The 20,915-nt window shown below is 43.5% G+C and overlaps 2 protein-coding genes across 3 annotated transcripts in view; one reads left to right on the plus strand and one right to left on the minus strand.

Annotated features, from left to right (window-relative positions):
* Nucleotides 1-8,872, plus strand: part of LOC126533928 (endoribonuclease Dicer-like) — a 65,620-nt gene extending 56,748 nt beyond the window's left edge. Inside the window, exon 20 of the mRNA XM_050181150.3 lies at nt 3,529-8,872. Coding sequence (XP_050037107.2) covers nt 3,529-3,679 — 151 coding nt within the window. The 3' untranslated portion in view covers nt 3,680-8,872. The remainder of the gene's footprint in view (nt 1-3,528) is intronic.
* A 2,307-nt stretch (nt 8,873-11,179) lies between these two features.
* Nucleotides 11,180-20,864, minus strand: LOC126533930 (glutathione reductase, mitochondrial-like). 2 transcript variants are annotated; one of them, XR_011895811.1, is made up of 5 exons: nt 20,237-20,864; nt 18,187-18,593; nt 15,875-16,123; nt 12,514-13,232; nt 11,180-12,345 (listed from the first exon to the last, which is right to left on the minus strand). XR_011895811.1 is itself a non-coding variant. In XM_050181153.3 (4 exons), the coding sequence occupies exons 1-4, from the start codon at nt 20,703-20,705 to the stop codon at nt 12,987-12,989; spliced, it is 1,371 nt and encodes a 456-aa protein (XP_050037110.2). In that variant the 5' UTR covers nt 20,706-20,864; the 3' UTR covers nt 11,180-12,986. The 2 variants fall into 2 exon arrangements, 1 of the variants encoding a protein (XP_050037110.2); XM_050181153.3 differs by having other exon boundaries at nt 11,180-13,232.
* Between the last annotated feature and the right edge of the window lie 51 nt (nt 20,865-20,915).

The raw sequence follows: 20,915 nt of genomic DNA on the forward strand, positions 1-20,915 counted from the left end.
GTAGCTGCCTCAGAATCAGCCAATAGACGACCGAGTTACGTGGGAAAGCCAAACTTTTTGCAGCGTATAGAGCGGTTTTGCAAGTAGGAAGAGCATAGCTCAGTGCAGCAAAGGGACATACTGACAATTGTGCATAAGACAATCGTGCATGAACTATACCATGAGATGTTGCCTAGGCACTTTAGGTCGTAAGGTCAGACTCTCTACTCTGAACCACATCCACGCAGCCTCACCGTACAAACACTGACGCCCTAGCAAATGTGCATTGTCTTGCACAGTGCATTGTGCTCCTGTCAGAGCGTTTCAGCATAGCATGACAGGGAATCCGTTACCTCATTGCATGCCCACTTTGGACCAAGGAGCTTGGACAGGTGCATACCTGCCAAATTTAATTGTGGGATCATTTCAACATATCACAAACGTTGCTTCAAGTTTTAGAAAAAGTAAGCTGTGCTCATGAAAAATATCCCTCATTTGTCCTTGAACCTTCCGTAAGGAGTCTTCTAATGGTGAAAGGATGCATAAAAAGGCACTTGCTTCTAACTAGTTCATGCGAACAAGTTCCTAAGGCAGGCAAATTCGGCAACATGAAAGTTGCTGAAGAAGTCACGGTGATCTAAAAACAATGTTTCTTGTCAGTATTTACTTCGCCAAGTTTGCTACTACTTGTGTGCTGCATCTAAAGGTTAATCATCTTTAATAAACTATATATGTACCCCTGAAAAGTCATCTGTTCAAGGTAAGCTTTAAAAGAAACCTGTGCTATTCCTCCTCCATGGGATATTGCGAATCTAAAGTTCAAAGATTGGCAGGCATGCAGGTGGTTCTGTGCCAGTCTATCCAGTAGAGCATTCAAGGGACCCGGAAACAATTTTTGACGATTTTGTACAAACATACTGAGTCGTTAAGGTAGGTCCTGCTAATCACACATCTAAGTGCTTCATGTAAAGCATGTAATTTATTACAAGGTTTTAGAAATGTACATCGCTACCGATCGCAGCACGCCACTCCCCTGAGTTTTCATCCACACCTGACCGCGTGACGTGAGGTGACCATATGATGCCAGTAGGGCCAGCTATCTGTTTGGCTGCCCAGGGTGCGTCATCGATAATTTTTCCAACTTTATGGTGGACAAATGTTGTTTGTAATAGTTGGAATGTTAGTTAATATGTTTTTATGAAAAAGAAAGTAACAGAAAGAGAATGCACAAGGGCAATTTCTCACTACACTCAAGCACTTCCAGTACGCAGCAAGTGTCATCTGCTTGTGTTACAATGTACTCCGTGTTGATCCGAGCTGTGCGGTCGGTGTTGGTCTCTATCTGTCTTTTCGCAAGCACCATAGTTTGCCCTTGCTTTGTGGGCTGCAGGCGTAGCGATCGGCAACATGTCAAGCTGTGACATTGTGTCCCTCTGCAAGGCAACATGTGGGCGGAGTGTCTGCAGCTCTGGTTGTCGGTATCCGATCGGCACCAGGGTTCATGCGTTTGCAGCCATCACTTCACGCCGAAGGATTACTAGTGCGATAGAGTTAAGCATGTCCGGTGTTTGGGTAAACACAAGAATAAGCAGACTGAGCCTGGGCATTTTACAGGATGAGCGGAGGTGCAAACGTAAACAGCCCCGCATGGTGCAGCCACCTGATGGAGGAAGCTCTCAACCAAACTCAGAGCTAATACAGTAGAACCTCGCTGATACGTTATCGTTAAGCACGTTTTCCCAGTGCCAACGTTCGCAATCGAGAACACAAAAAGTGACCCAATAAAGTTACGCTCGTTTTTTACCAGTTCATACGTTTTCGGAAAACACGATTTTGCAACACCAGTGTTCAGTATGTCACCAGACTGCAATCATATGATATTTTTTCCGGCCGCTAGATCCCATGTAAATAAGAATATGTGCGAGGTGTGCGTGATCAAAAACAGTATGTACAGCTGCCTGCCGTGGCAGTTTCACCACAATAGCAATGCTCGCCTGCCCGCCTCACGTGAAAACACCGGCGTGCACTCAGTTTCTAATTTCCTTACCAGCAAATCTTCTCCAGGGTCGTCGTGACATTCACAGCTATTACTGCCAATCATACTGCGATAAGCATCTTCGCCTATCTGGTTCATAGCTTGTGGTGCCGTCGGAAGCGTAGCGTACGCTTTTAATAGGTGATAACCGAAACATGCAGCCATTCCCTGCTGCAGACTGCGATCGTATAGGTTTTCCAGTTGCTAGATTCCATGTGAACAAGAAAAGGCGCGAGGCGCGCGCAATCGAGCACAGTATATAGCCGCTCGTCTCACGTGAGAACGACAGCGCGCACAGTTTCTTTTTTTGGTACCAGCAAATCTCCGGCGGGGTTGTCACATGTCACATTCACAGCTATTGCTGCCAGACCTATTGCGGTAAGCACCTCCACCTATCTGTTTTAACGCGTGTGGCGCGTAGTGCCATTGGTGGCATACTGCACGCTTTTAGTAGGCGATAATCCCAATGCGCCGCCATTCCCTGCTGCATTCGGCGCCATGTGGGCATCACGTTTCACTTCAGCGGCATCCGGCGTCACCCACCAGCTCGATTTCGTTTCGGCTTTCCGTCGCCCTCTTAAAACACCACGTAATAGGAAAACAACAAAATGCGTCTCAGGCCGCTGGAGCACCACCAAATTGACGCACGTCAGCGTCTTGTGCCGCAATGATCCACGCGACGCTTCGCATTACGTGGATGTCAACAATAGTTGAGTCTGTCAGTTTTTTTTAGTTACTTCGGATCGTACATTTTTCGATTAATACGTTTTTGTCACATTTTTTTTTTCCTAACCTACTAACGAGGTTCTACTGTATAGCAGTAACCAAGTGTATTCTACTTTTCTGCTGGTGTAAACTTTTGTCAGGAGTGTACTCGTGAACATGCTTTTTTTTTCTAAATGTTAAAAATGTTTTGCAGTTGGTTACAGCAGTATTAGCTTTGTGTTTGGCTGGTTAAGCTCTGCACCACCAGGTGCAGAGCTTAACCAGATCATGCAGACTGATCAGGCCACGTCTACACCAAAGCTCCTTCTACTGTAGGGTAATAGTATGAAGGGGATTCAATTTACGCTCCGACCATCCGTCAAAGTGCCCAGCTCGCCTGCGTACCGGAATACCAGACAAGCCCGGTGCTGTGACAGAATGCTCAACGCACGCTGCTTGGATAGCTTTCACTTGGGATTCACGGCCAGGCAGAGAGGTTGAAAAAGGCTTCGCATGCGGGCTCCAAAACAGCCGGAAGTAGACGACTCGGCAAACGAGTTCAGGAGAAAATGCATGGCTATGGAGGAGGGTAATTGGTAATCATCCGTAACTGTTAATATGAGATGCTTCACATAAATTGTGATGCAAATGTTTTACTGTAATTGTACCCTACGTGTCTACAAAATTTGTTCGGACCGTTTCAGGGACTCTTTCACATCTGTTGGAAGATACTCGTCTCCTAGTTTATTGCTCTGTAATAATTTAATAGACGCTATTGGTTTACGTCTGCCCTGTTCTGCCAATTTCAGCCCGGCCGAGGTGCTGAAGAACGAAAAGGTCAAGGTGGAGCTAATCCTGAAGGACAGGACCTTCACGTGCGTCGCCAAGAGCAAGAAGCTTGCCAAGACAGCGCTTGCCAAGAAATGCCTGCGAATGATGAAGACCTGTGGATCTGGCTAGGGGGCAGCACTTGTCAACAATTTGCAACTGTAGCAAGCACGCTGGGCCACACGTGGGCCACAGCGCGCTTGGCTGGAGGTTTTGCTTGGCCACATGTCGAACACCCAGTGGCTCTCACTAATGGTCAAGAGTTAAAAGTGAAGAGAAGAATTGCATTCATTATACAGAGTTCTTATTGCAGAACATTCAAGCAGGAAGGAGCACGACTACGCGCCCTTGAGTTCAACTCTGACCACCAACAGCATAGTCTGTAAGCTTTCGCAAAAAAGCTTACAATTTCTTTAAACATGAGCTGTGATCTCTCATTGAAAAACCATGCTCATTATGAGCCACTTCACATTGTGCAGCTCCTCTATATAGTCCTGATTTTAGTATTGTAACGAGATACGTCGGTGGTAAGGGGCACACAGTGACTGTATTTCTCCATTTGTGCGACAGGTTGCGCAGTGATATTGGATTTATTGCTACACCCTGCATACAGGGATTACTGCATAAGGTTCCTATGGTAGAAACTGTCAGCGACCAAGCCTACTGTTAACTTCTACATTGTGTGCGCCTGCGTTAATCAATTACACTTTTTTTTATCATGTCTTGTGGCTCTTCTCTAGTAGGCGTATACTAGTACCTTGCAGTAAATACTATTTGGAGGAAAATTTGCTGCCGTCGTCCACACAAGTTTCCCCGAGGGCACCGTGACACCCTGCAAATGCTGTGATTTGGATGGTTCAGCCTGTCTTGGATTGTGGCTTGGTCTAATACATGGGCATTTGGCTCTGGAGATGAAGTTTTTCCAAAACTATGTCTTTATAAAATGTCTTAGTCCACCCGCAATACTCGCGCTTATTACTGCGAGCAAATGAAGAAAACAAACAAATGGCTGATACCAGCGCTTATTGACTCCAGATTTTCCTGTTTCCTCCTTCAAATTTAGCAGCCCACTGGTCGTACCGTTCACATTTTATATAACTACATTGTATCATAAGCACTTATGCTTTAATAAAATATTCTTATATGTATATATAACAGTGATTGAACAAGGGATGTCAGAGCCAATTTTTCGACAAGGGGGCTTGTCTTCATCAACAAGTACCCTTGTCAGAACGTTGGCTTCGGAGACATCGTTTGTTCATTCATTGTTCATTTTATTAATTTATTGATACTGTCAGTCCTATGTTAGGCTATTACAGGCAATTTCTTCACTCACTGTTAATAACTTAAGTCTCTTTCTTCCCATGTACCTCTGTTTTGTTTGAAATTCCTGTAACATCTTGCAACTTCTTGTAATAACAAAGTCATTTGTTCTTTATAAGCTTATGTTCTTTGCCCACTGATTTTGGCAGGAAATATTTTAGACTGACTTCATTATATTCAATAAATCGTTATACAGTCAAACCCGGATATAACGAATTATTGTGTGTAACGAACAGTTGTAAAATCTTTGAAAATTTCTGTATAAAATTTTAACGTTATATATCGACTTATCAATGTATCAAACTATTTTGCGATTCCCTTCGAGTTCGATATATCCAGCTTTGACTTCATATTTGTTATGGCAAGTTTCAGCTGTGGTGACATAACAAAAATAGTCTTACAAGCAGTTCTAGTACTAATTAAACTCAGTGGCCGTGGCGCTGCTGAGCACGTGGGTTCAATACCCGGCCATGGTGGCTGCATTCTGATGGGGATGGAATGCAAGATGCTCGTGTACATAGATTTAGGTGCAAGAACCCCGGGTGATCAGATTCAATTTGGAGCCCCCTTCACTATGGTGTCCCTCACAACCCGATGTGCCATTTTGGCTAGCTTAAACTCCCAAATTTAGTTTTTATCTAAGCTGTGACAGGCGGAAGGTCGGCTGCCAAAAGCACCTTTGGGGTGTCGTAGCACCCCAGCAAAGCAGTGTCATTTTCCCCGAAAGATAATTGTAAGAAACTCTACAGTGGAATGGTGTTTTGGATATGTTCTGCCATATTGTCAAATTCACCATCTTGTCACCTCTGATTGATTCGAAATGTCAGCACGGCGGTAGATGACAGTTTCCAAATTATAGGATCTGTCGCAGCTTACAGATCGTGCATTTGAAAGCCGACGGCCATTGGGCCTCATAGCGACCCAAATGGAGCTGCGGTCAAGTATAGTAAACTAAACTTGTTTGCCAGATAGCAAATGAAAATAGATGATATTATGATCGTGGAAGTCAAGAATCTGCTTTCAGTGACTGACATGACTAAATAAAGCCAGTTGGGGCTCATTGGCCAAATGCGGTCATGAAAGCCAGGCAGCTGTATCATTGCCAGTTTGTAGCAGCATGTTAATTCGTGTGGAGGCACGGAACGAAGAACATTTAAGGCTAATTTTTTTTAAACTTCCCCGAATGCTGCAGGCATCTCGGAACCCATTACATGCTCTTATTAGTGCCAAAAAAAAAAAAAAATAAGGGCTCTACCATTCACAACAATTGCTATGGCAACCAGACAAGTCACCAGAAGTTGCTATTTTGCACCACCAGATGTCACCTTGCATGCTCTTTCCCTTTTCCACAGCTTTCTTGTGGCATTAGAGCCGGATCTCCACACAAGGGCCAAATCATTGTTTTCGTCTGCAGGTCTTTCACCACATGACCCTGCGTTTCTGGTTTTATGGGGGCCACGTGGACTAGAAATGCCAACTGCCTTTCTTCTTTAGCGGTGAACCATGGGGTTTTTAAGAGATTGAAGGCCCTCAGTCTGGCAACATTCTTTTTTTCCCCCCCGTTTTACAGCTAAGATATATATTTTTATTGAGCAATACTGTAAGCCTTCACAGGCTCGTACAAGTCATATGGCTCGGACCCTGGGATTTCTTTTTCTTCGCCGACAGAAAACTATTCCATGAATTGAAGCGAATGGCAACGCAATGACAACGCAAACAGCAACATGTATTGCTCAATTGTTCAAGGCTATGTCACGTTGATCTATTGGATCAGGTGACGGCACAGCCTTGTTGGCCAACCATTTTCACAGCGTGGATTGGAGCCCTTTTATTTATTTATTTTATTGTATTTTTCTAGCATTTCAGCAGCCGGATGATTGGCTCAAAGCAACTGCACAAAGTTTTTATATTTTTTTTTCGGTTCATCAATTCCACATGCTTTCAGATTGGTGTCACTCGGTGGATGCGTTGAGAGTACTAAGCCATCATTTCGCTCAGTCTGCTGTTATTGGCCCATCATGTGGATGCCAATTGCATTCACACGACACAGTACCTTCGAATCACATGACCGATCTGCCTGAATTCTGTCGCGTGGGTCCAGCATACCCAAACTTCATGTGACACCATTCTTAGTGTCTTGTTCTTAGATCTCTCTTGTTAGATCTCTCTTCTTCGTGTAACATTGTGCAGCCATCCAGATGAACTAGTGCCAATGAGGGCACGTACACATTGCGAAGCTCACACTAGGCAGGCTTAGTCAAAGAGCCACTCTTTGCGATATGGGTCTGCAACAGGTTTGAAATATTGTTAACCTAAGGCGTTCGTTATAATTTCTCCAGTGCCCTTGTGATACCGATGTCTTGTTGCTATAGTTACAGAAAACTCAAAGAAAAGCAGTGCCATTTATCTATGCTTCCAATAAATTTTAGAGTGGCAGCTTACTGGTTATAAGCTTTCCTTGAAGTCTACAACCACCAATTAATCATTTTTATTAAAAAATAGTGTTTGTTATGGCATGTTACTCTTGCCATTGATGCTGTCTGAAAGCATGCGCTCTGAACACTGAAGTTCACAGAGCTATTAGTTTTTTGTTTTTTTTCCCTACTATAACCAAGAGACAGGGTGTGTCAGCATATCTTTGCTGGTTGGCATAATTATTCCATATTGCACGGATGTCTGGGCTTTTATTTATATGTTTGTGTGATTTCTCATGTCTGTCGAGATTATTTCTTTTGCAGTAGTGTTTTGTTGAGTATTGTTTATTTTTGTGCAAACACAGAATGGTATGTTGAACCCCCCCCCCCCCCCTCCCCTTGGTCAGGGCTTGCCCGTTAACAAGTTTCCTTCACCACAACCTGCTTGGGATGGTCTGGCTCCGAAAATTAAAACTCTTGGAGTAACTTTTATTTTCAATTAAGGAGCTCTAAGCAATTGCAATAGCCCTAAGGATGGAATAATGTAGAACTCTACTATGTGTACCTCATGTGCACATTATGGTGTAATGACAAAGCCATGTGCCCTTGAACTGGAATATCAACGTAATAGCAAACATCACTGGCAGGGAGGGGGCTTTCCTTTCTCACTGGTCTAGCCAGTCGGTACACTTCTTTGAGAAAATCAACACCCCGAGGTGATTGTTCCCTGAGCAATCGCAAAAAGAAATTAAGATGTGTTAGTCTATAACGCTAACCTGTATGAACCACAAGCCCCTTTGGTAACTTGTGTATACTAATGCACTGGTGTGCATCTGAGCAGATTCAAGTTCATTTGAACTTGCTTGTAGATATTTTGCTAGGGTATGCTCACGGTATTTTTAATTGTGATCCCAAAATGCTCTAGAAGAGAAAAGAAAATCAATTATTGGTGCTTGAATGTTCAAAAGTTGCACTCTTAACCAAGTCCTGTACTTAGGATCCCTCATAGCCGACAGTGCATATTTCAGGCATTAAATTTCCAGTGGTTCAAACTCGCAGCGCTTAATTACAAATTTGCAAACATTGTGGTTATGCTCACGGCCTGTGTTTCGAAGAAGTTGAGTTTTTTGGTGTGTAACTCCTGGTTGCAATCCAAACAATGTTTTCTTGGAGCTACTGTATACTTGTTAAAACATGCCACGTAGATGTGAAATAACAATAGATTTAGAGGAGCTATGGCTAACAGGCATAGCAGATTGATGCAACGGCCACTAACATTACCATTATTTACAAATGGCAATATGGTTTCATTAATCATCATTATGATATGTTTATTATGGTCCATCGGTTTTGTTTTAAAGATAAGTACAAGAGATGAAGAGTGCTGGTGTGTTGCAGGTGCACACCTAGATATGAAATACTTGTGCAATAAATAAGGAAGTGTCGCAATTGAAAAGTGCTGTTACTGTGTTTACGTCTTGTTAGACCTTTGTGGCTTCTAATGTTCACTATGTCGTCCATTTCTTGTACAGAGCTGAGATGAAGCAATATTTTGTACTGCCTCTGTGCCTATAAATTATATCTTTGAGATCTGTGCACTGTGTCATATATATCGTCTAGGGCTGGCATAACGTAGTGATTCTATTCCAACGCCACTCTTTTTCGTGCTTTTTTAACGGTCCCAGCAGCTCTCCAGCCATGCTATCACCTAGATTGACTGGCTGTTAACTAGGGGCGATAGTAAAGAAATATAGAATTGAACAAAGGAATCCTCATGTTATGCCGGCCCAGCGTCTATACCATCTTGAGAGGAACAGGCCGATGGCCAAAGGTTGGCAAAAACATTGGCAGACGGTTGGCTACTGATTTTCTCTGCCAGCCACATGTTGGCAATATTTGAGCCATGTTTACTAGTGACCAGCTGCGCTGGTAATAAATTGGTCAAGGGCCTGGGCTCAAGAACACATGAAGACCGTTTCCCTATGTACGAACAAACTAGCTGGAATGCAGTCTAAATAACGCCACGTCTTGCTATAGGGTGTGGCCGACATAGTGCGATAATCGTCGCACATACAATAAGGATTAAAAAACGCGAGGGAAACGCATTTTCTGGAGTACTTGCATTGTAACCACACACTACCAGCCCCATAGCTCAAGTGTACAAAACATCTTGTGTAATTTTTAACCTATGTCACAAAGCCTGATTTGCCCCACAGTACCACTGGAAACCGTGGCAGTTCAAAATAGGACACACACACACACTTCACATTGCATCAGTTCTCTTAATATTCCATCGTGGCAGCCAGCGTCATCCTCAGCGCACATGCCATGCTAAATATAAATCTGTATTGACACTTTGTGAAAGTGGGCAAGCTTTCCCTAGCGCCATTTACACAAATGTGACAACTGGTGCATTACGTCACATGTCTAGCATGTTGCATTCATGTAAACGGCGGTATTGCACTAGGAAGGTAAATCGCATTGATGCGACAGGAGAGGGTAGCTCTAAATGAGGTAAGTTGTCGCGTTTGGTGCCTGTGAACGCTGGCGCATCGCTGCCCCCGTGTGCTCTCCTCCACTCGCCTGAGGAATGCAAAACTCTGGAAACGGATTCCAACTCGCTTCGGAAAGGGGGAATGTGTCACATGCAAACAATGTCGCATATTACTCTGTTTTTTCTAATATAAGATGCGTTTTTTTTTTTTTTTTAACTAGAATCCTTCGCCTTGAAGCCATCCCCCCCCACCTTATATGCGAGCAGCAGTAAAGGTGGAAGCGTAGGTTACATGTGAATTTTGCCTTTAGAGGTAGGTGCCTTCACGGCAGCACGATATTCGCATCATAGTCCAACTTTATGGCAACGCAATGTCACCTGTGAATCCACACTATAAGGCAAAATTCAGGTATAATCCACACTCCATGTGTTCGAGCTCTCTTCTCCCCTACTTCATGGTCTCCATTTTGCATTCCGGCTGCATTAGTAATTCACTGTTTTGGGCAGTCCTCGGCGAGTCTTCATAACCTATTCGCTACTCTATATCTCCTTGTATTAGTGTGCATATTTAAGGTTATTTCTTTCTTTGGTCCCCCAACTGCACCCTCGCCTTATAATCAAATGAATGTGCTAATTACCATGACACGCTAAAGAATGCCACATGCTACTATCGCATTAATCTAAACTCTGCTTTTGTGGCTATCTGATTCACCAAGATAACGCTGACCAGCAGCCAACAAGCACTCATGCTTTCAGCCTTTTTTTTTTTTTTAGGCAGTGTAAATTGGAGAAAGATCTGGTACGGGTGTGGATAAAACGATGCTGTAGGGTGAACTGACTCAGCGGCCAGATGCCACGAACGACTTCACTCCGGGAAACATTTGCATGCGCACTGCACGACTAACACAAAAGTGTCTGCGCTCTTTTTATCTGTCTACTACACCACGTTTTCACAAGGCCAGCAGTCCCACATGCTCCTTTTGCATCATCGCAAGGTGGTGCTACTAAATGCACAAGTGAAAATTGAAACTCTAAAGTTGTACCGTCTTGAGTTGCGCTTTTCGCAGTTGCTAAGTCGTCTTTAAGCACGGAACTGGTGCCAAGCATAGCTTCCCACAAAAATTGCCCAAGGGAACTCGTGACTCTTGTGTGTGGGAGCTGCGAGCGTGGCAGTTCAGCCAGCGTAAGGATTTGCCTAAACTTCGCCCTTCTGGCTTCAATGGGTAATTTTTTATTCATTCATTCATTCATTTGGTCTTTTTCTCTCGTTCTTTTTTGTGTGTGTGTGTGTGGTTCAACACCTTTAGTTAGGAGCACAGTGAATATTGTGTTTAGTTCATTTTCACACAATGTACAGTGTGATCTGTTGTTAAAGGGAATATGGAATTAGTATTTCAGGACTGATTACGCCTCACCTTTTATTTATTTATTGTTGCCCTCGGGGTACATTTCAGAAGGGAAGGGCAATTCACAATAAAAAGCACATTTCATACAAGAATATACAATAGAGGCAGCAGAAGCTTGATGTGGGCGAGTTGGTTTTGCATACTTGAAGAAAAGAGCACTACGAAGATGCGGACTAAAAGAGGAACATGTACGATGGACAAGGCGCTACTTCCAACAATACTTCCAAACATTTAGTTGAAATTAGCGCCTTGTCCATCGTACATGTTCTTTTAGTCCGTGTCTTCGTAGCGCTCTTTTCTTCAAGTATACAATAGAGGAAGAAGATTAAAAATGCTAACAGTTCTTTTACAACATAGTAAAACAACTGATGAATATTAGGCAGAGAACTAAAACAGGATACTAAAATCAGTTAATGGAGAAAAAACAAAAGCGGTAATTAAGTAACCAGCATTGTAAGGACCTTTTTAAACTGAATGGAATCAGTGATGCTTGTCAGTGATGCAAGTAGGGAATTCCATTCTTTATAAGTTCTTGGAAAATATGATAGTGCCCATGTTTCTGTGTTGCAATGGGGCATTGAGACTTCTTGTGGTGATTACGGCAATGAGAAATGAAGGATGCTGGTTGAATCCATCAGGAGTGAAGATTAGAGTTATGGTAGAAAATGTGGCCTTGACACAAAGGGCAAGGCCATAATTTTTTACAGATATATAGGCGTACCTAACACATCAAATCAAGAATATTTTTTTTATTTGAAGTTGATATGTTCAAGTTAATGCAGTGTTCCCCTTCAGATCGGACTGTAGTGAACACGTATGCTGCTGGCTATGCAAACACAGGTATAGTATCGCTTTTATTTCAAGTTGTGAAAAACACATTTTACAAGACATCATCGCAAAAGTGTCTGGACACAGCACGTAATGCAAGGACAAAGCACATTTGGACCATTATAATACATCAAATCGCTCCTTTAAATACTTTTGTTGACTTCATACGTGCAATTTCTCATAACCAGTTCAGTTATGCAAATGTGTACTATACACATCAGACATACACAATGCAGTGCTGCTCTTAATACTTGCCCCGCTTTGTTCAATGTGTCTGTCATTAATGATCCAAGAGAAAATACGGGGACTTGCAGTCGCAGTGCAGATGAAGTACTTGCAGCATTAAGTTTGTCAATATTTACTTCGCCAAGTTTGCTGCTACTTGTGTGCTGCATCTAAAGGTTAATCATCTTTAATAAACTATGTATGTACTCCTGAAAAGTCATCTGTTAAAGGTAAGCTTTAAAAGAAACCTGTGCTATTCCTCCTCCATGAGATAACCTTGCAGCATTAAGTTTGTCTTGTTGCCGCACCTATACAACGTATCTAGCTGCCATACTTATCGGCAAACCACTGGACATAACCACTTAATAAATTAGATCAAACCGTTTATTTTTTAATAGTTTTTGGTGTTGTCACACCAAAGCTCTAAAAAAAACCTTGCATTCGTGGTGTAATGATATCTCATCTTTGCAAGGTTTATTTACTTTGTTCAAATGAGTGCAAATTAAATAAAAAAAAAAATAACGAAATGCAATGGACTAATGTGTGTGCAGGAATGCTCTATTAGTGCTGGCTGGACCCCATAGTTAAAATAAGTTCCGTGTTTTTGGTCAACATTTCGCATGGAAATCCCCCCTCCCCACCCACCCCCCGCTCTACCTCAACTGTCACAACCATCACAGAAACATCGCGACACCACAAAACGTTGCTGTCTCGCGAATTTTTAGAAAATCGTGAGTCAACTTTGGGCGTCACCGCATGGTCACCAACTCTTCTGCCGCCGTCGGATGGATGGCAACGCAGCTGTCAAACTGTGCCTTCGTGGCCCCCATCTTGATGGCGACGCCAAATCCTTGCAGGATTTCATCAACAGAATCGCCAATCATGTGCAAGCCGACCACCCGCTCTTCGGGCCCGGCGCACACAAGTATCATGACGCACTTGATTTTCCGCTCGGTCATGCTGTAGTACATGGGCACAAAGGTGCTCCTGTATGTCTGTAAAAAAAAACGCAAGTGAAATGAGAAGAGAGTGAGTCGTACGGTGTGGCTTATTCAAGCGCCAAAGCAACCCTGCAAAGTTTCTTAAGAGGTCCGTTCGATTCACCCTGCACTTCGCGAACTGGTTCATTCTGGTTCAATGCCAGTTTCAGGCTCGTGCACAACCAGCCCAGCACAGCCTGCACTACCCCCTCTCGCTAGTGCAGGTAGTGCTGTGAACTCGTCTCGCACAAAGCCTGCACTTTGTGAAATGAATGGCAACGTGCAGGTTAAAGTGACGCATGTGTCCATTTCTTCACTGCATCCATTTCTGCAGGTGTACCTTTGGGAAGTATCCTGTGGCCACTGCTTTTTATTCTTTATACCAACAATATTGTATGCATAGATGCTAACCCTACTTTTGTTATCTATGCTGATGACACCACTGTACTTTTTAAAAGAGATCTCCAGATCTATGCGTTCTGACAGCTCAAGCCACAAATAGTTTGGAAGTGCTTAACGATTGGTCTGCTGCAAACTCATTGAGAATAAGGACAAATAAGACTAAAGCTGTACTTTTTGAACCCCGTAGCAAGCTTAAACACTCCTAATCTTTATGTAATAATTGGATCGTCACCAATTCAGACACCACGGTGAAATCTCCTGGGAAAAAAATCTTCTAAGAACACCTTTCTTGGAATGCTCACATTGACATGGTGGTTAGTAAGCTTTCAAAGGTCGTTGGAAACTTTCGAGATTGTGCTACTTCATGCCGCAGTACATAAAAAAGTATTTTGCATAATTCACTATTTTCTTCTGTCACTAACAGCTATACACTGGTATGGGGCACAATATTTTCTAACCTAAATCGTCTGTGTGTTCTTCAAGAACAAGCAGTTAGAAACACTGCTAATCTTCCACAGCACAACCACATTCAAGGTGCTTTGAGGTTACTTTGCACCATTCCAGTTCTAGAATTGTATAACACTACGTTGCTCAGACTCTACAATTCAAACCGGAACACATTCATAATACAGTTGTCCACATTAAGACACAAGCAATATACAACACATACACTGTTCATTTACGGATGCAATCTCAAATAAGAACAACTTATGCCTATCAAACATTTCATTGTGATTTGCCCAAGTTGCTAAACAACTCGTGCAATGACTGAAGAGCTTGCTTTGTTATTTGCAGTCGTATTGTGCATCAAGTATTCTGTGATTTTGTTTGTCTCATTTTATTTAACACTTATTAGTGCCATTATTATTCTTGTTTTTGCCGCATTCGCAGAAATCCTGTCCACTGTCATGTATATGCACCAATATGTATCTCATGTAGACCAAAGACCAAGTGTTTGTTGTACTTGTTCTTGGGGCGTAGACCTCCAGTCAAGCCTGTATAAAGGCTGTTTGGCTGTGCCCCCAAGCATGTATATAAAGATTTTATGTGATGTGAAGTGAATGGTAACACGCAGAAGACGACACCACCACACTGCGCCAGTAAAATGAAAAGCGAGGCGCAGCACCTCCTGTGTACTATGGTCCCAGAAATGCAGGCACGTCGAATTGATCTTTCTTAGAGGGATAACGAGCTGCACTAGTGAATTGCACTTCTGCTTAGTAATGCAGAAAATGCTGCAAGAACAAAAGACGGGTGGTGACACTGGCCAAATGCTCACTACGAAATTACGAATTCCGACAGCAGCTAATTGCACCTAGTTCACTGTTTATGTGTAAAGGACAGCGTTCCATTGTGAAAGAACCGAAATCTCAAACCTAGCGAGTTTTCAGAACATTGCTTTGCACCAAAACAGCCCACGTACAAAATAAATAAGTAGTACTTTAAAAATGCATAACGTTGGATTGATTTAACAATGCCGCAGTTTCAGCAATAAATTAGAAATGGCAAAGTCTGAACTTCATCTGGTAATAGACACCCCTTTCCCACCAAATGAATATAAATGGAGCTTCGAAACAATTCCTTGCCATACTAAATTGATTTCCTGTTGCTCTTCAGTGAACCACGTAAACAAAGCAACACAAGCACTAGATGCGGCGCAGAAAACCTCGAACAAAAAGTCCAGCACATTCCTGCAGGCATCTGGAATCCCTGTCATTCTTGGGAAGACAACAGAATGTAAAGCGTGCAGAAAATGACTACTATAGACGTTGGCAACCTAAGAATGCATTGGCCACTAAACCACTGTCCAGCTCAAAGAGAATATGTGTACATGCACTAGTCAATTATATTAATTCAATAATGAATTAATTGCAATAAATGACTGGTTCACTCATTTCTTGCATGAGGTACCTATTGCTTTTGTTGCCTTTTCTTTTGACCTAATTTGCTGCTAGCACCTCTACTGTTACTTCGAGCAAAAGCACCAGTAATTATTTACACCACTGATGATGCGCAATGAGGAACAGTGTTACAATAGAACTGCTACATCATCTCGGCCCAACGCTGCCATTACTGCACAATTGAACAAACTTGAAACTGTGAAAACAACGGAACACATAAGTTCACTCTATTTGGCATGGCTGTGTTGTTGCTATTAGCTACTAGTCCTTTTTTTTTTCCACATTCTTCCCAGCACACTGCTATACACAGTAATATTGGTGCTAATAAAACCAAACAATGCATGCAGAACGTACCTTGATGTTCTGCGCCCCGTACTTGGCTTCAGCTTGAGCTAGGGTCATCCCGATGGTTCCAATGGGCGGGTGGCTAAAGATTACAGTCGGAATGTTCTCGTACTCAAGTTTGCAGTTCGGTTTCTTGTTGAAGAGGCGCTCCGAGAGGCAGCGTCCCGCCGCTATAGCAACAGGCGTCAGCAGCCACTTGCCACAGACATCGCCTAGCGCGTAGACGCCCGGTTGAGTCGTGTTCTGATATTCATCTACCTGAAAAGATTAGGCAAGCCGCCACTGTTGAGCATTTCGGTTCACAGCAACCAGCAAGACTTCGGGAACAAGAAGTCCTAACACAAACAGCTTACAGTAAGACAGATTAGTAAACTCTTAGTGCAGAGGTTCCTTAATTACCTAGTACTTGCATAGTCAGAATTCTTTCTTTTTTTTTTTTTTCGGATGATTGTTCAAATTTGTGCGAAGCATGCTAACACATTACATTTTTCGGTGTTATAAGCTGCTAGCATTACAAGAGCAGAAAAGGCACAGTACAAAGCTCAAGATTGAGAACAAATGGCCAATGGCCCTCAATGAAATTCAGAAAGTGTCTCGCACATTTTCCATTAGTGCTTCAAGTACACTTGACATTCCATGTAAGCTGATTAAGCACCAGACTGGTAGAGCATCTGCATTCATTGGTAATATGTTTATGCAAAAGTATGTTAAATACAGTTCTGCACGGCAGGGCTTCCCAAGCTAATATTAAGAAACATGGAAACACAACTGTGCCAGTGGTGAAGTCTTGTGACACTCTGTCCAAGCAAAAGTGCAGGGTTTTCGCTGCAATGAACAACAATTTTTTTGCATAGGTGTTGCCATAAACAGGGTCTTATGGAACACAATGTGCAATGAACTTGCTGAGAATCTTCATCATTTCCCTTGCTTTCAATGCACGTCCTAAGAGGTGCTTAAGTAGCAGGCGTGCAAAGAGTGCACTGTGGAGCTCGCAACCCTTATGCATAGAATCTAATGGCCTTTGGGAGGCTATGGACGTAGTCCTATGCACATCAATAGTTCACACAAATTTTCCACCAGATCCTCCAGTTATATCTGTCTTTCTTTCGCCTGTCTAATCTACCTACCAGCAAATTTTCCTGTGTCATGATGAAACCAGGTCCAGAATTTTGAGACCAACATCAGTATTAAGTTAAGATGCAATTGTTTCCCAACCTTCATCCTTGTCGTCCTTTTATCAATGAGAAGTATGTGATACAGTTTACAGAAGTTGTGAAGGTAGCACTGCCTTAAGACTGTGGGGTCATTAGGTGCTCATGACATGCAACAAACGCATGTAAGCCATTACTGCTCAAAAGTAATAATCATTCTCTGGGAGGCTATCTCTATACACCGATACAAACATACATACTACTTTGTGCAGCTGATATGTGCACAGCCACCGTTCACATGTTCGAAAAAAAAAAAAACCCTCCCTGGCAGACTTGTTCAACCTTTCCACAACCCACTTTATCAGTAGTAGTTCATGCAAGCAAACAACGAAACACTGATAATATTCCATAGTTACATCTAATTAGAAAATATGCTACTCTTGTTAACCACCACATCCCTTCCAATTTGAAGCACACTACAACTTTTGACTTTTGGTTCCTTAGGTAGGTGGAGATGCCTTCAAACATTGGACTGAGTATTGAAACTTTCAGTATTTACACACTCGGGTACTTTTAGTTGCATTTTCGGTGAGTTCTGGTCGTGCTAACAACTTTGCTATCAAACTGGCTAACATCGCATAAACAGTCAGCTGCTGAAAAAAGAACTTTTGGAGACACATAAAGGCCAACTGGAATGAAATTTTGCTTTGCATAAAAAGCCTAGTTTCAAATAGTGTAGATGTAGCGGAGCCTCCATTCAGAACATGAAATACGAGTGGACGCATCATGAAAAGCTAGCAAGGTCAACGTCTTTGATGCTCAAACTAAAAAAGAAGAAACTGTCATTACTTCTCTGCAGTAATTATGCAGAACCCGGAACACTGAGAACTAGCACGGTGGCTCGAGATCATGCGGTGCCCGCGGCACACTGAAGATTTCTGAGGTCATGGTCTTGGATTCCAGTCATAACCACAAACAACCAAATGCCTTCATGATCTGCTTAAGTGCTGTTTAAAGGCTGTTAATAAAGGAATTAGACAATTATCAGCCCTGCAGCTTTCCCAAGATTGCTTTTGCTCGATAGTATTTACTGATAACTTATAAAACAATTTAGCCGAATCAAAATTTTTGTGCAGTTCTTCAGCTCTTGGCAAGCAAGGGCAGCCTCACCTTGATGTGACCAGTGTCGTCAAGCTCAACGCCGGTAAAGTTGAGGCCAATGTCGACGTTTGGCTTGCGCCCCACGGCCCAGAGGACACAGTCGACGTCCTGGATCTTCTTGTTTGTCGTCGTGACGACCTCGTACCAGTGGGCCACCTTGGTGATGCTGGCGACCGTGCAGTTCTTCTCGAAGTGGACCCCCTCGGAGGCCATGTGCTCCATGAGCGTGTCGCCCAGCGTCGGCTCGAAGGCTCGTAGGATGTGCTCTGTGCGTGTGACCAGGGTCACGTCTGTGCCAAGCGCGTGGAACACTCCGGCCAGCTCGACGGCGATGTAGCCCGAGCCGACCACGACGCATTTCTTGGGCAGTGATTCCAGCTGGAAGAAGCCGTCGCTGGTAATGCCGTACTCAGCTCCTGTAAGGCAAATTAGAACACAAAGTGCTTGTAGACAGTATCTTCCACTCTTGTGACACGGATTATGTAAGTGTGCGGCACCTTTGCCTGAATTATCTTCAGGGAGAAGTCGAAGTCTTAGGCCATGATTTTTTTTTAAATCTTCATTGTTTGAGTTGCAGTGCTGAAAATCTGGCAATACATGAAATTTTACATGCTTATTTCGAATATGAGGTCCACTTTTATTTCATTTGGTTTTAACTTTATGCGTTTTCTGTACTTTATTTTGCAAAAAAATTTGCAAGAAACCAGTTCCTCACATTTTGCTAAACAGGGTGTCAGTGGTTTCTGCATTACCCAAGGAATCCAATAAGACTTAGCACGCACTCAGAGTGTTACCTATTTATGCAAACAGGTTAACCATATCATGTGCTTCTAATTTGGAACAAGTGGCTGTTCTGCACAGTGATAGAAAATTTATGCTGTGCTTCCAGTAGGCCAGAATGATTGCTACTAGGTTTTAAAGCAAAAAGCTTCCCTTGGCACTCTCATGGTTGGGCTTTCAAAGTCAATACAAAACCACCGACACAAAGGATGCTCAACTCGTGCAACAGAGTTGCGGGGTGCGTTCATTAATTGCCAAATCTGAACTACTAAAGCTCTTTAAGACACCCACCTGCTGTCTATACTTATACTACCGCTACAGATGTGCTGGTTAACGGCTCTTTTATCTACTGAATTTTGCCATGAAAAGCACTACCTAAACATCTTCACTGCAACATATGTAGACCATCAAATGCTCCTAGAAGTGTCTGGCTATTCGCTTACATTGACAATCATTGTCGATTGTTAACGACGCCGCTTTCTATGGGTCACTAAACATTGAAATAGACTGATAATTGAAGATGAAGTTCACAGACAATAGACTTAATTTCAAAGAGTATTCCTGGCAAAACTCCGGCTTCCTGTAGCGGCTGTCGTTATTTCGGTGCTTGTCAACTGTGTAGTTTCTGTTGTCCCTCAGCACTTCCTTTATTTGTAGTGTATGTATTAAAAGTCAACATTCTAGCTATATCTACAAGCTTTGACAGCCTTCGGGCATAGCAGTAGAGCGGATGTTCATCTTGTAGAAAGACGATATTGGGCTAAAGACACAGACAACAGAAGCCCACTTCTACTTGTGTTGTCGGTGTCTCTCTAGGTTCGATTCAGAAAAAGGTGCACGGCACCACAAACGAAAAGGTGCAGGGGCTGCCAGCTATGGTGTGCTGGGTTGCACCCACTCACTACAAGGTTCAAGGGTGTAGAGAAACTTGGCAGAATCGAATAGACCTTTTAGCGCGATATCGCCTTTCTTGGGCATAGTTGGTTGAGACTATCCGCTATTCACTGGCTTACGGCAAAGTTTCAAGTGCACACCACATGGCCCAAGATGATTATTTTAAAAATTGCGCATATTTTTTAACCTTCTTGCATGGGACTAACATAAGATTGGAGCCGCTTGAGAAGCTACTTCGTCCAACAATTTGTCAACTAGGGCACACTAGAACAGCAACATATTCCATTCCAATTCGAATCCTACATGCTGCTTCCGTTTCTTGCACCATTGTATTAAAGTGTGAATAAATTTATTTAGTGACGTGCGCGTCGTAAGCGCCGTTCACCTGGAACTTTCGGGACGAGGGGCTCGCCGCCGGTGGCGATCAAAACGTGCTCGCCGCTGTACGCGTTCTGGCCAACGTGCACAGTCTTCGGACTGACGAAGACGGCGCGCCCTTTCACGAATTCCACGTTGTTCTTGGACAGGTTCGCCCCGTAGATGCCGTTCAGGCGTTTGATGTAGGCGTCACGCTTGGCCTTGAAGGCGGCCCAGTTGACGCGAGGAGCGGGGGCGGCGGTGTCGAATCCGTAGTCCTTCAGGTCCTTCATCATCTCGGCCATGCTCGCGCAGTAGAAGCACAGCTTCTTCGGGACGCAGCCGACGTTCACGCACGTCCCGCCTAGCGGACCGTGCTCGATGAGGGCCACTTTAGCTCCGTGCTCGGCGGCTCGCCGGGCGCTCGCGATACCGCCTGACCCGCCGCCGATGACCAGGTAGTCGAAGCGTTTCACTGTCCTCAACATGGAAGACATATTCCTTGCTTTTCTTACGGTGGGATACTGCCCTGGAAACGCAGTACTGGTACCGTCGCGGCTGAAAGCTCGCGGATATCAACTAAAACGACTGAAAGTCGCGAATATGGAACACGCGCTCAGCGGCCAGCTGCTTGGAATGCCGCCATCTGCTGCTGGTTTCCCGGAACCGAAACTAAACATTGTTTGGATGTTTTGGCTGCCGCCGGC

This window comes from Dermacentor andersoni, chromosome 7, assembly GCF_023375885.2.
Source record: "Dermacentor andersoni chromosome 7, qqDerAnde1_hic_scaffold, whole genome shotgun sequence".
Classification (NCBI taxonomy): Eukaryota; Metazoa; Arthropoda; class Arachnida; order Ixodida; family Ixodidae; genus Dermacentor; species Dermacentor andersoni.